The following is a 13,841-nucleotide window of genomic DNA, read 5'->3' on the forward strand; positions in this document are numbered from 1 at the left end:
TAGCTAACCTCAGATACATTACCAGATACCTATCGTGCTATCATCGGGCCCAGAAAGGAAGCTGAAATGAGCACTTGGAGATAAGATAGTCTTATCTTGGCATAGCATGCGGCTATCCATGATCCGATAGGTCCAGACTAAATAGGAAAGTTAAATGAGCACTGGGTGCGGGGTACAGACGTATATCTATCAGCACTCTCTACTTCCTCGAATTCATCGTCAGCACCATGTTTCCCTTGACTGATATCACACAGAGTTCAGGATGGCTTATCCTTTTTGGCTTCATTTTTGTCTCCTTGACCGTATATCTTTTATCGCAGTGGAAAGATGACCGTAAAAAAGAGAAACAGGTGAGAAGACAACAATATACCAGGAGACGTCTAATATAGCCAGACACCCATTTCAGATGTTAAAATCAACATCGAACCGACCTCCTACCCACCAGTGACCCCCCTTCTGGAATTCGAATGGCAGAATAAAGAACCAGTGAAGCTGCGCCCGTTCAAACCAAAATACAATCTTACAATGAGTATGTCCAAACACTTTTACTAGCGCAATGCTAATCTACGAATAGGCATCGAACAAACCACCGTCGATGACCTCATCGAAATGGACAAGAACTACCTCGACCGGATCACCCTGCGCAGGATTATCATACACAATCATCCCGAAGCCGTCCTTGCAGCCGAATCCTGCGCCAAACCAGCCATCGACGAGTTTTACATCTGGCTGGTGGGAACATTTCTTCCTACACGATTTCCTCGAATGTTTCGCCTGGACCAACACGCATCGATCCTCCATAGTCTGGTTACAGATGAGAGGCTGTCAATCTTCCCAGCAGACAGCCCGGTAGATACACTACGCATACTAGGTAGCCTCGTCGACGATGATCTTTTATTCCTTCTTCCATCCTCTGATGGCGATGGATACACCTTAAAAGGATTTGTAACGTGTTTTCCGAATGGATTCGACACAGCCAAAAAGCTGAACCTCAAGCTGAGGGATATCCACAAACCTGTTCCCAAGTATAAAGAGAAGCTGGAAAAGAGCATGGATCGGTATTTTGAGCGGTTGAGGAGTGGGCAATTCATCAAGCGGGCGAACGTGAGTACTCCTACTATACAAAATAGAACAATGCTAACCTGGACAGTGGACGATTACAACGACAGACGCCCTGTTTGCTGCGCATGGTAACCATCTGTATGAGGGAGAAAGCATTCCACAGGAAGATATCAACATTGACACGGTATGATCTCTTATCTCTTGTTATACATTCTCTGACAATGTTAGGCTCGCGTCCGCTGTGAACGACAGATGCTGCATCGACTGCCCCAAAGTCGTGCTATATTATTCTCATTCAAGACATATCTCTACCCTCTACCAGAAATCAAGCAAGAAGGACTTGGAGAGACACTCGCTGAAGCCATTGATGGACTGAAACAGGGCAATGCACCGGGATTTTATTTCTACAAGCGGGCTGCTGTTTGGGGAGAATCTGTCAAGCATTATCTGCGGAGTTGATAAGCTGCTGACTTATATGATGAACTCAAATATATTCTACGATACCTCAGCATATGAACCGTCTATGGTTACACTTCATTTATTAGCTGTCAGTTTCGCCCCCAAAGGAGCACAAGGCTGTGGGACGATCAGGAGAAACCCTGCAAAATGACACCAACAGAGTGCGGGCTGAAGGTTAAATTACCCCTCCTGCTATTATATAAAGACTAAATATCCCTTAATCTGTCCTTTTCTCTTCGTCTACTCCGTACTAAGGTTACATTTCTTCCAACTCTCATCATGACTGACCACGTAGTTTTCTTCTTCGATTACATTACCAGGGAAGTCAACGATGCATCCGCTACTACAAATAGCATAACCCATCAACAGAGCAACGATATGCATTCCCTTCACCCAGTACCTGGTAGCTCATTTCTAACATCCAATACCAGGAACTATGTGACAACATCAATACACTCTTAATACGACTAGTGAAGCCGCCGACAGCATCGAAAGGAAGTATGAAGTAGAAGATTTCGATGACGACGAGGCAGGAACCGGACCTTATCAAAGCGGGTTATCCGAATTATGTGGGCTCGTGGGCCCACGACTGGAATAGTGAAGATGAAGATGACGATTAGGTGTCTTGCTATATCTGATTGGATAATCTCTGGTCTATATTCGATGATTCCTATACTTCAGCATCAACCCAGCACCAGTGATATATCCTCCTGTTCCAACTTGTCCCATTCTTCCTTTTTTAACCCATCCACTGGCCAGACGATATGCAACAACTTCCTTCCACTCCACCCACAGCACTTTATATCTTTCCAATATCTCGACAGGGCCGGTAAATCCTCGCTGCTCTTGGTTGTACATCTTCTCATACCTTTTCGATCGAGAAATAGCAACAAGGTCAATCGGCTGTCATACTTTACAGTCGAATGGCATTTTTAGTACTTCATATTTGATAGGAAAGGGTATCAGGGACAGTCATTTATGGCAAGTGCTGTTTCGCATTTCCTGTTGGCGGGGTAATTCCATGCTAGCTGGCTAGTGGCGCTTATATGCAGGGATGCTATCTAGGCGACAAACTACCACAGGTACACGACTTGGTCCTGGCGTTTGTTGGCCTCGCGCTTGTTTTCGAGTATATCCTAACCATAGAGAACCCCGATATCAACGCAGACGATCGGTGTGGCACTCCAATTATAGCAGCTACGGAAAACGGCCATCACGAGATTGTGGAATTGCTACTCCGACACAATGCTGATTTAGCGTATTCAAAATTCTCTTCAGTTCTTGGCACATACCCGCGTTCAAACCACACACGTTTCCACATAGAAAAGTAAACACCAGCACCACCCACATTCTTCAAGCAATTCCCAGCAAGAAATTACTGTTTTTAGCAATTTTTGAAGCTATTCATACCTCCTTACCTGTGCCTGCCAATATGCCTCCAAAACATACCACCACCCCCCCATAGCCTGCCAGCCAGCGCGTTATCCCTTATAATCTCCGCAAAACCCAGATACCACATATTCCTTCCCCCCCTGCAGGCGGATATAAAGGCAATAAGAAGACTAATAGCTTGTATGTTCCTCGCAGTGCTGTTACCAAGGCTGCATCTATTAGACAACATGCGGCTAGGGCCAGGGCAGTAGTAGCTAATAGAGAGCTGACAGCTGAAGCTAAATCCTCTACAGCTGTAGCTGTAAGTGGAAAGAAGGCAGGTAGTCTGCAGTATATAACCACGCTGCAGAATAAGCCAGAGAGTAAGAGAGGGGTCACACCGCAGAGGAAGGTTTATTTTAAAGCCAAAGTGCTACTATGCTAGATCTCTAAGGCTCGCAGCTCCTCTGCAGTTTCTAACAATAGGGAAGAGGAGGTGGAGGAGGGAGATGAGGAGGAAGAAGAGGAGGATGAGGAGGAAGAGGAAGAGGATGTTAATGATAATAATAAACTAGATTTAGATGAGGATGATGGCCTGCCTCCTAATATTAAAAATAGAGTCGTGAAGCCATACAAGGAGAAGCTTGCTAGGAGATTATATGGCACTAAAGAGGCATATAAGAAGTATATCTATAATACCTATCTCAACGAGATCAAGCAGCGCTATTTAAAGGACCTTCCTAGTAATTACTCAGTTCAAATAGATGAGGTTAAATGTGCCTTATATGACACTATGCAGAGTGCCAACTATATCATTGCTGTATGCCTTAATATATAATTAAATAAGAAGGGCCTGGCTAAGAAATCCCTTAATAATACCACACGCCGCACCTTTAATATTAAGGATGTTGAAAAAGCCTTCTATAATGCACTTAACCCAGTTATTAGTATAGAGGAGTATAATATCACTAACTACCAGGCCTCTGTGAGGTATCTCTCTAGCTATAGTGGCTATACCCACCATGATATTAAGGATTTTGACTCTACTGGTACTGAGCAGGTATTAGAGATAGCTAACAAGGTCCGGTCTAATCATATAAAGGGTAATATAGATATCCTTTTTAAGGTTTCAGTGGACTGTGTGGCTCTACTCTATATACTAAAAAGAGTGCTGAAAAAGCAGCCCACTGAGGAGCTTTCTAATATTCCTATGTTAGATATATCCAGCTCACCACCTACAATACTGAAAAAGAAGCATGTTAATCATACTAATCACCTCAATAAGCAACAGGTAGTTCATCTAGAGACTATATAGACTGCAGGCAATTTCCAGTGCCAGCTCATGGATTACTGGCGCTGCAGTAAGTCAAATTACATAAATAAAGACAATTTCTGCTTCCCTGACCCCGCAGATCACTTAAAGCACTACAATATTACCTCTGCTCAACATGAATCCTGGGTAAATGCAATTAGTAGTGGCAAAGTGATAATATAGAATCCTCTGATTAAACTTATATACTACTGGGACCAGATATAAGGCGTGATAACCCATAATTCTTGCCAGCTGATTAAACAGACTACTGTATAGTAGACACAGTCAGCAATGGAGTAAATAGCTGAGATGCAGTAACAGCTTCAAGAGCAGATAATGCAGAGCAGGATGTTTAATTAGATGGAGGCAATGGAGGAAAAATAAGAGTGCCAGGAGGAAAGGAATGAGTAGTATTATATACAGTAGGAACAGTGTAAAATAATGCTTTAATCTTAGTATTAACCGCTGTAGACAGCACTATATAGGATGCCATTTATTCCACCTCAATTCCTATCTTAATAATATAATTTAAACTAATTTACTGCTTCCCCTGCAGCTCCTCCAGCTCCTATACCTTCAACACCTTCAACACCAACTCCTATAGCAATCCAGCAGTCCTCCAGCCTAATTTATAAAGGGGCAGATGACTACAATACTCTAGACTTATTCTTTACCTGGAAGATCACTAACACCGCGAATTTAGAGAGGAGAGATAAGTAGGATAGGGCTCAAGATATTATATTTATAAATAACTAGATAATAAGGGATCTAAAGAACATGGAGGATGGCTCACATGCCATGTATAAGAGGGCTATAAAAGCAGGAATTACTGACAGCTTCGCACGGGGATTCTGGTTAGAGTTACAGAGATATAAAGCTTATATTTAATAACTTAGAGCGGCGGAGAACCAGGCTATCTTAATACTAGGTCAGCTGGGCCAGCCAGAAAGCCTACCAGGCGGCTTTATTAGGGATTAGGAAGTAGGGGTAGCTACTAGTAATATAGCCTTATCTTCTTCATACTCTCTAAGAAATCATTAAAATCTCTATAGCTCTTCCTTTTTAATATACACGCCTGCAGCAGCATGTTTAAACTGCTATTTAGTATAGCATCCACAGCGGCTATCTTAAACTGCCAAAGTAAGGAAGTCACTGTATGATCCACAGGTTTAGTAATAGAATACCTAATTCTGCTTTATCCACGCCTTCAACACTGAGAAGGTGAGTTCAATAGGGTTATAATTAGGTGAATATGGTGGCAGGAAGCATATAAGATGGCTATATAACTTAATAAGCTTAGTAATGTGTTGGTGGATATAGATAGAGACATTATCCATTACAATTACCATTGGTCTTCCTCCTCCATGTTAGTTAATAGCAGGGATAAGGTGAAGCTGTAGCTAGTTTAGGAAGTCCTCTCCTTTAAAATAGCCCTCTTTAATACTGGTATAGGGAAGCCAGTTATTAAGAGATATTACTGCACAGATACTCTATGTCTTACCCCTATGGATATCACTGTTATACCAGGCTTTATCTCTAATCAGTATATAAGTGTGGTGGCGCCAGCCAGTTTTCTTATTAAATATAGACTTATCTATGAAAATGAGGTCATTAGCACTAAAATAGTATATCTTATTAATATAGGCTTGTCTGAGCTCCTCACTACGGCCTAATGAGATATACCATATCTCCTTTCTGCTCCATTCTTGCCGCTTCAGTACATAGGATAGTGTTAGCTGGCTAACTAAGACACCACGCTCATGAAAGAGCCACCAGATTATCTTATCCTAGTGGCGCCAGCCATGGTTAAGAAGATACTTAAATAAGGCCTCCTTATCAGCCTCAGAGAGCCTCCTAGAGTGTCTAATCTTCTGGAGGTTTAGCCTCCGTACACTGCCATATCTTAAGAGATTGGACTGGATTGTAAAGATAGTATACTGTGAGACCTAATACTTATCACTAATATCCTTTATATCCTAGCCAAGCATCAAAAACCTCAGTATTCTGGCGCGTCGTTTGGGGGAAAGGCCATTGTTAAGGGGGGGGGAAGGCTTCACGTTGACTGTTGGCAGGCGGATTTTTCTAACCAGTCAGTAAACTCAACACCATGAAATACTGGATATAGGGCTAACCGGGGCATTTTTTTAGCTTCAAAATTGATGGGAATTGCTCGAAGAATGTGGGTGGTGCTGGTGTTTACTTTTCTATGTGGAAATGCGTGTGGTTCGAACGCGGGTATGTGCCAAGAACTGAAGAGAATTTTGAATACGCTAAATATCAACCCTGCGGATGGCTATTCCGGTACGCCACTTCAAACGGCCGTTCTTAAGGGGAACAAAGAAATTGTGCAACTTTTGCTTGACAACAATGCTGATGTCAATCTTATGACGAGTCGTTATCATCGAAGTATTCTAGCGCTGGCGATGCCGTCAGATGATCCAGAGATTCTGGAGATTCTATTGGACAACAACGCTGACATTAATGCGAGAGATTCACATGGAGATCCAGTGCTCCATGTGGCTACCTTGTTAGGCTCTGGAATATTTTTCAAACTACTGCTCGAGAGAGGTGCTGATATTAATATAACAGGCTGGGATGGCAGGACTGCACTTCAGATTGCAGAAAGGTATGGGGAAACTGATAAGGTCCACATGTTACAACAGCAAGCCAGAACAGATTGTAAAAAAGGGAAATAGGTGGGACTAGGAAGTTGAAATTATCATCATCTCTACTATATCATGGTATTGGCCATAAGCCGTGTTTCGTTTTAAAGGGGTTATCAGTGTTTACGGTATGCAGGGCTATGCAAGGTACATGCCCTACATATCTCCGACGAAAGTAACCGAATCAACATAAACAATCAATTAAGATTAATTGCACGCAATTATGTTCAAGTATTTAACATAATAATGACTTTGACATGTCTGTAATAAATATTCAATATCAGGAGTGTAAATATTGTAGTCGACCTGTGCTTGTTGGCGTTTTCCATTCCTCGCAATCCAGCATGTCGCAAGGATGTCCGTACATTCCATCCATCCTCCACTGATATGCCGCCTTATATAAGGCTCAATACATCCGTGCCATAATATCGGCATATAGATCAACCATTCGTACAAAATGCGGTCAATAGTCAAACTGTGTACTCTACTTCTGTCACTTGGATCGGCAGCATTTGCTATTCAACCTGTCCGCCAAGGTGGGTCATTCATTCATCCATCTCTGATAAATAAAATTTACATTAATGCTGTATAGAAATTTCACCTGAACTGCTAGATAACTTCACCCGTTTCTCTCAATATGCTGCTGTCACTTACTGCGACCAAAACATCAACGCAACTGGAAGAAAACTCACATGCGATTTTGGAAATTGCGACCTGATCGAAAAGGCAGAGACCCTTACTATCAATACATTCCAGCAGTATGTCAATCCACCCAAATATGACATATAACTAACCATACAGTCACAACGCCAACGACCCAACCGGCTATCTCGCCGTAGACAAAACAAACAACCTCATCATCCTGGCTTTCCGCGGAACCGCAAGCAGAGATGACGGACTGGCCGATATAAACATTGGGCCAGTCAAGGTAGACGATGTATGCAAAGACTGCTATGCCCATAAAGGCTGCTGGCAGTATTGGAGTACCGTTGCCGATGAGGTTCTGCCGAGTATCGAGAATGTCACTGCCACGTATCCGGACTATACTCTTACTGTTGTAGGACACAGTCTGGGAGGGGGAGTAGCTACGCTTGGGGCAACTGTTTTGCGAAATGCAGGATATGATCTTGACCTGGTGAGTTGAGTCTGGTATAATCAGTAAAGGATAACTAACAAGATAGTATACATTTGGCTCTTTGAAGGCTGGCGATTATTCTCTGGCAGAATACATCACTGAACAGTCCAACAGAACATATCGAGTCACACACGACGATGACTGGGTTCCCAAGGCGCCCCCATATATCCCACTACTGGGTCTGCTGCATCTTGACTTTAGCCAGCCATCTCCTGAATACTGGATTGATAAACCCACTGGCAAGCCTGTTAACACGTCAGATGTCAAGGTAATTGAAGGCATCAACAGCCATGAGGGAGTCGAAAGTACAGGTGACTTTCTGAACTTTGATATGGCTGCTCATGATTGGTATTTTGGAAATCTCACTGTCTGTTCGACTTATAGAGTCTAGGATATTGTCTTGTCTGATGTACTGGGTGATTTATTCTGCACACTCCTATTCAGTTCTTTTTTTAAAAAAGAACAGCGACTTTGCTTGTATATATTATAATAATATATGCTTATTAGGATTGTTAAATATTTTGGTTTCTGGATACCCATCACTGGCGAAAACTGTGTATGATACTAAAAAGGTAGTTTATACTTAGTTATATCATTATTCAAGATATTCTGTCTCATGAAATGGTCAAAGATGTCTTACCTCTTTTTTTCCTCTTCAAAATATCATATTATAAAATGAATCATTCAATGGCGACCATTTTACAGTTAATTTATCAGCGTACGCCCATCTTGGTAAAGCCTCATCTTTCAGCTGCATGACTAACTAAATACTCAGTTGTATCTCCAATCTTGGTCTTAAAGTGGCCGGAAATCAAAGCACCCATCAAGCCTAACGTGTCCAACCTGCAGACTGTCACTGACGCCCCTCTTGTTACACTAGTGAGTCTTTCGGCTATACACAGCCTCAAGGCTGTCTGGATGATCAACACCCCACGTAATGTCGATGAATGCCAGAATCAGACCGTGGTTCCTGTGCTGACCGCCGGAATAAGACATGAATTTGAATATGACGCAATAAACTGCGATACCTGAATCTATTTAGATCCAGGCTGTAGGAGCCCCACAGCTGATGATCCAGACTCACTGAAGTCATTTAAAGTTTCCCGCAGCAGACTGGAAGGAACACTCAGCTCCTGTCACTGTGGGGGGTGGGTACCTCATAGTGACAATCACATAGAATACGAGGAATATCCGGCGGGGTGTTTGTCATCTAAAAAGCACCGCTCAGCTATAAAAGCGTATCAAGGCTCCCCCTACCTTGTAGATTATATTAAATTTTAATGTGCCAATTCGCCTGATAAGGTGTACAAAGATCGATTGCCCCTGTTTAACGCCACTGATTCACCACACATAACCTATACAACAATGGCGGCCGACCGTGTCGAGTTTATGACATGGCCTGAGAGCGACATGCGCGAACATATTCGTACAAAAATCAGTCATTCGAACTTGATTTGGCAAGCTGCATACGGGGACTCCGACTGGTATAAAGTCGTGGTGTTCCTTCCTTGGCATACCGAAGGAAGCAAGTAAGAAACCCCTTGACTTCAGGCCCAAATGCCCTCCAATGAACTTCCATATTGACGTGTAGAATGTAGTGATCCGAATGAGCATTACACCGTGGCAGTGATGGCTAAAAATGGCAACGCAGCCGATTATCTTCAACAGGGCGAGAGATATCATGTCTATCGTGATGGCAGCACGAGTGGAGTTCTCCCAGGAGGTGGGCTTTTTCAAAACAAAAAAGAATAGAGCATGAGGGGCAAGCATGTATCTAATTGTGCTGCCGCCTGAGAAATATTTTGAGGGACTTGTACGTGATATTATTCGGCCAATCTTTCATTATTTACCAATTCACCATCTCTGCATAATGACTCCAAGATATCTGCGGCAGCGATGATGGATATCTAAACATAGCCTATATAGAAGTCATTCTTGTATGGTTCACCAGACCGAAAATGGAGGTCTATGTTACACCACAAGTCTTTGTATTCCTTGTCATGGATGTGGATGGTTCCTTTCAAATAGGCCAAGTCGACATTGAACTTCATTCCAGCCCTTACGTTTCCCTCAAAACTTCCAATGTTGACTCCACCGATAAGAAAACGGGTTATTCTGAATATGCGAATGTCAGGCTCCACTGAGCCCCTGACCTGTGTGGATTTGTTAGATGGAGATAAAAAGGCATAAATTATCATTTCTTACATCAACCGGTCCAATAGTCCATCCAATCTTGTCCCAGCGGCCCGGTCTCTCGTCTATATTGACTTCTTGATCTTCACTTTGAATAACCTTCCATTCCTTGCCCTTTTCTTTCTCCTCAAGCGTAACGGAGGCGGCTATTGGATGAGAGTCTGAAGCTACTCTATCTGTAGGGTGAGTTATTCCATACCGGTGTGAGTCTGTGACATGATGGCTGGGGAAGCTAGTGGTGGACAGTGTATGAGAATAGCAGGAATTGGGATGGGAATGGAAATTCTAACTCGAAGGTAAGGAGCTCCTCTTTATAATTTTATAACTGAAGGCTGGGAGCTGAAAGAAGAAGGGTCTCAGCTCGGTGGGCCGCTTTATGCACGTTCTCATCCAATCACTGTTTCATCTTCATTTGGCCCATAGCGGGGTTCAGCTGATGATGTCAGTTAGCAAATCAGCATTGCTTACACACGTGTTCTATTTCTATTATGACATGTGAGAGTATTATGTACAGTTTGGCATGTCATCTTAGTCCACTCTTGCAGTCTGATGATTTTATTTCGAAGCATCTCGGACCAATCGAATACCGATCCAGGGGTATGGGTAGCCTTTCTGCCACCAGTTCAAGCTGTTTTTGTTAGTACTTATTACCGGCATTAAGATGGTATAACTTACAAAGTCCTTTTTCCAGACAGCCGGGGATGCAATGCCCAGGACCCACCTGTCACGAGAATGTGCTTTTCGTCCATAAAATCGGCTATACAGTATTAGCAACTGCTAACGTATAGGCAGAATTAAACATACCACTATATCCAGGATAGATATCCATTGGCCTGAAACCAGGCTGCGGTGCAAAATAAGAGCTAGTCCATTCGTAGGCACCACCCATATCGCCTTGTCCACACAGTCGGTTGCCATTTGGTGTCACAGGCGTGGGATGGAAGTGTTGGAAGCCGGTATTACATCCGGTCAGATCGACGTAAATGTCTTCTTGGGATGAGGGGGCGATTGTATCCCTGCTGCCACCATTCTTTCTCGCCTTTTCCTCTTCAACTTGCATGTGAATGCTGCGTGATTCGTGGATCGTAGGAAGTCGTGCACCAGCCCATTCTGCGTATGCCACGGCGTCATTGTACGGCGTGTATACAGGCCAGTCGAATGCGAGTCTCAGCGGAACTGGGCCGTACACAGTCTTAACCGTAGTGGTGTTGGTAAAGCTTTCAATGTCCTTATTATCGGGCGTCTCACTACGCGTCCATGTAACAGGGATAGAATCCGTCCGTGATGTGTTAACGAGATAAGTTGCATATTCTCCATTAGTGATAGGCCGTCCCTGTGCTTCGAATCCATCGACGGTGACATCGTATGGGTTACGTTCATTGTCCCATCCGAAGAAACCGTCTTTGCCGTCATCATCACGGTCTGAGTCGTCGATTCCTATTGTGAATGTGCGTGGCGTAATGTTGAACCATTGATTGTCGACTCTTTCGTTTGCTGCCTTTTCGGCCATGGCCTTAAAGTCTGGCTTCGGGCCAGGAGGCGGTTGGATGTTGGGACTCAATATCGACATCCATAGGAAGGTTTCCAGATGCAGTGCTACTACTGTTAGTCTATAATATGCTATATTCAAGATTGACATACCTTCGTGTTCAAATCCAATCCAAAGTGCGCGTCCAATAGTCCTGTTTGTCCAAGGCTTGTCGGTCTTGTACAGAGCTTCGATCCTCGCGCAGACTTTCTTACGATAGTCCAAGATTGCATCCAATGTCGGCCAGCTATCTGGGACCTCGCTGTGGTCATGACATTGGGTTGGATCATCCACATCTGGATCAATTCCTCTCTCGAAGATCAGTTGATAAGACTTGGGCTCAGTCGCAGGCTCTTTGGTGGCGCGCTCCAAATGTATATCCTCACTGCCATGTATTAGGCATTGTTTAATCCATGTCCGCGTAGTGGATACTTACAAAGTAGGAATATGCCCAAGATAGAAAATAAGATCATTCCGCAACGGAATCGGCTTCTCCAGCAACGCCTCGTTCGGAATCATCTTCAAAGTTACCGCCTCCCACGCAGCCCACAGTTTGCGCCATTCCCCCAGACTCGGCACGGGCCCTGGCGCATACTCTTCTGGTTTCGTGGGGAATGCATACTGCGACTGCTCGAGAACGTAGTCTGACGCCATTTTCTATAGATGTGTCGTGACATCTGCATCTACAGGGGAGGGATTGGCCGCTTAAGAAATCCATTGTGGTGGGATGGACTAGAACAGATGCGGTAAAGGAGGTGAAAATATCAACAAGAGCTGAAGACCAGATCCGAGAGAGTGATTCTGGTTGGTCAGATACGTCATTTTAAGGTTCGTAGCAGATAATGTGGAGCCCCACTGCGGAGTCGTTTTCAGCCGAGCTGAACTTCAGCTGAACAGCATCGAATGAGAAGGGTTTTGTTTCTTTCAGCTCTTTCCAGGTGGCTTTGATTTATTAGACAGTCGATGCAGTGTATATGGAGCCATAAAAATTCAACAGCCCAATTGATTTGTTTTTGAACATGGTTGAATACATGCAATCTTTATCAATGCGCATTCCTCCCTGAGGCGACCATAAATATTGCCTAATCCAGTTTAGTGCCATGTCAAGGAACAGGATCTTGGCCAATGATCGGCCCGAAAGTCTGTCATGTCACGTTGAGCTCCTATTTGACGATCTGGTATACTTGAGAGCTGTTCATCAGGTGGCGCATGGTATATCTGCGGTTATATACCAGATTCACTGCCAAACACTAATACTGTGCAAGTAAACTTCTCCTGTAACCTCGTGACCTAGCATGTTGACAATATAGGCATGACTATGTATTTTGTTGTTGTTATTGTTATCATTAACGTCCTGGCGAAGCGAAGGCAGAGCTATGACCCTAACTACCTTCCCTAACGCTGACCTTCCTAGGGATATGAGGATGGGCTAAGCTATAAATTTCTATATACATTGAAGACCAGAGATAGCCACTCTAGCTTCTATAAGTGTAGGCGATTCGCCAGTTATTTATACCCATTCCCGACGGTTGGATTAGGTAGATAAAAAGATAACTGCCTTACAGATAGGGAGAGGAGACCCACTATTAGTACTAATAGGTCAGGGACGTGGTAGATATCTCGAGCCGTCACCGGGATTCGAACCCGAGCCCTCTAAAGTTCCAGAAAATAGCCCCCTACTATCACTGTCCCATCTAGAGTGGTTTCCAGGTAGTGCACTACCACTACAATACCATGGCGGCAAAAAAGGAATCGTCCCCGGGCAGGATCGAACTGCCGATCTCCCGATTGTGGTTGTTTAGTTGTATAAACTAACAGTCGGACGCCTTAACCAGCTGGGCCACGGAGACGGACGATTGGTCAATTGGCTGGTAAGGGAATTTACCAATGGATAGTTCAATGTGCAGCCCTCTCAGTGATGAATTCCGCGTTGCAGCGAACTGAGCATGCTGTCTAATTTAATTTCCCATACAAATAACGAACGATATCCATTTTTACGGAATTTGTAAAGTATCATCTAAAATTCAATTAATATATGGGAATGGCCTAGAATAGGCAGAAAATATGGGTCATGATCTGTCACGTGTAGTCTACAGATATATATTTAAATGGGCTCGT

General features: G+C 43.6%; 7 protein-coding genes, 1 non-coding gene and 1 pseudogene across 9 annotated transcripts; 4 read left to right on the forward strand and 5 right to left on the reverse strand.

The window, feature by feature from the left end:
• Nucleotides 1-227: 227 nt before the first annotated feature.
• ASPWEDRAFT_186915 (heme-dependent oxidative N-demethylase family protein) lies at nt 228-1,739 on the forward strand (the record flags this gene model as incomplete). Its single annotated transcript, XM_040832160.1, has 5 exons — nt 228-350; nt 394-529; nt 575-1,104; nt 1,151-1,246; nt 1,291-1,739. The coding sequence occupies 5 exons, from the start codon at nt 228-230 to the stop codon at nt 1,519-1,521; spliced, it is 1,116 nt and encodes a 371-aa protein (XP_040684643.1). The 3' UTR covers nt 1,522-1,739.
• A 404-nt stretch (nt 1,740-2,143) lies between these two features.
• On the reverse strand, nt 2,144-2,462 carry ASPWEDRAFT_44914 (uncharacterized protein). Its single transcript, XM_040836393.1, has one exon. The coding sequence runs from the start codon at nt 2,377-2,379 to the stop codon at nt 2,176-2,178; it is 204 nt and encodes a 67-aa protein (XP_040684644.1). The 5' UTR covers nt 2,380-2,462; the 3' UTR covers nt 2,144-2,175.
• A 105-nt stretch (nt 2,463-2,567) lies between these two features.
• Nucleotides 2,568-4,429, forward strand: ASPWEDRAFT_31659 (uncharacterized protein; the record flags this gene model as incomplete). The annotated part of the gene is made up of 7 exons (XM_040833565.1): nt 2,568-2,848; nt 3,109-3,214; nt 3,347-3,712; nt 3,743-3,952; nt 4,019-4,183; nt 4,215-4,253; nt 4,424-4,429. The coding sequence occupies 7 exons, from the start codon at nt 2,568-2,570 to the stop codon at nt 4,427-4,429; spliced, it is 1,173 nt and encodes a 390-aa protein (XP_040684645.1).
• Nucleotides 4,430-6,120: 1,691 nt separating this feature from the next.
• Nucleotides 6,121-7,081, forward strand: ASPWEDRAFT_674259 (ankyrin repeat domain-containing protein). Its single transcript, XM_040838910.1, has one exon. It carries the CDS (start codon nt 6,364-6,366, stop codon nt 6,898-6,900), a length of 537 nt encoding a protein of 178 aa, XP_040684646.1. The 5' UTR covers nt 6,121-6,363; the 3' UTR covers nt 6,901-7,081.
• Nucleotides 7,082-7,313: 232 nt separating this feature from the next.
• Nucleotides 7,314-8,550, forward strand: ASPWEDRAFT_140837 (lipase family protein). The gene is made up of 4 exons (XM_040829410.1): nt 7,314-7,403; nt 7,460-7,625; nt 7,669-8,002; nt 8,049-8,550. The coding sequence occupies exons 1-4, from the start codon at nt 7,325-7,327 to the stop codon at nt 8,391-8,393; spliced, it is 924 nt and encodes a 307-aa protein (XP_040684647.1). The 5' UTR covers nt 7,314-7,324; the 3' UTR covers nt 8,394-8,550.
• Nucleotides 8,551-9,502: 952 nt separating this feature from the next.
• ASPWEDRAFT_186918 (uncharacterized protein) lies at nt 9,503-10,413 on the reverse strand (the record flags this gene model as incomplete). Its single annotated transcript, XM_040832161.1, has 3 exons — nt 9,503-10,155; nt 10,208-10,341; nt 10,395-10,413. 3 exons carry the CDS (start codon nt 10,411-10,413, stop codon nt 9,910-9,912), a joined length of 399 nt encoding a protein of 132 aa, XP_040684648.1. The 3' UTR covers nt 9,503-9,909.
• Nucleotides 10,414-10,665: 252 nt separating this feature from the next.
• On the reverse strand, nt 10,666-12,377 carry ASPWEDRAFT_62306 (uncharacterized protein; the record flags this gene model as incomplete). The annotated part of the gene is made up of 5 exons (XM_040838639.1): nt 10,666-10,823; nt 10,871-10,952; nt 11,000-11,791; nt 11,837-12,108; nt 12,160-12,377. The coding sequence occupies 5 exons, from the start codon at nt 12,375-12,377 to the stop codon at nt 10,751-10,753; spliced, it is 1,437 nt and encodes a 478-aa protein (XP_040684649.1). The 3' UTR covers nt 10,666-10,750.
• Nucleotides 12,378-13,346: 969 nt separating this feature from the next.
• Nucleotides 13,347-13,465, reverse strand: ASPWEDRAFT_t192 (annotated as a pseudogene). The gene has a single exon. The product of its transcript is annotated as a tRNA-OTHER (tRNA).
• Nucleotides 13,466-13,476: 11 nt separating this feature from the next.
• Nucleotides 13,477-13,573, reverse strand: ASPWEDRAFT_t191. The gene has a single exon. It is a non-coding gene; the product is annotated as a tRNA-Asn (tRNA).
• Nucleotides 13,574-13,841: the final 268 nt, after the last annotated feature.

The sequence above is a fragment of the Aspergillus wentii genome, assembly GCF_001890725.1.
Source record: "Aspergillus wentii DTO 134E9 unplaced genomic scaffold ASPWEscaffold_8, whole genome shotgun sequence".
Lineage (NCBI taxonomy): Eukaryota > Fungi > Ascomycota > Eurotiomycetes > Eurotiales > Aspergillaceae > Aspergillus > Aspergillus wentii.

Excerpts from the sequence above, each read along its gene's own strand:
- ASPWEDRAFT_674259 (XM_040838910.1), top strand. The coding sequence starts at position 6,364 with ATGGGAATTGCTCGAAGAATGTGGGTGGTGCTGGTGTTTACTTTTCTA.
- ASPWEDRAFT_140837 (XM_040829410.1), top strand. The coding sequence starts at position 7,325 with ATGCGGTCAATAGTCAAACTGTGTACTCTACTTCTGTCACTTGGATCG. Across the intron at positions 7,626-7,668 it reads ACTATCAATACATTCCAGCA|TCACAACGCCAACGACCCAA; the intron begins GTATGTCAATCC and ends CTAACCATACAG. Across the intron at positions 8,003-8,048 it reads CAGGATATGATCTTGACCTG|TATACATTTGGCTCTTTGAA; the intron begins GTGAGTTGAGTC and ends CTAACAAGATAG.
- ASPWEDRAFT_44914 (XM_040836393.1), bottom strand. The coding sequence starts at position 2,379 with ATGTACAACCAAGAGCAGCGAGGATTTACCGGCCCTGTCGAGATATTG.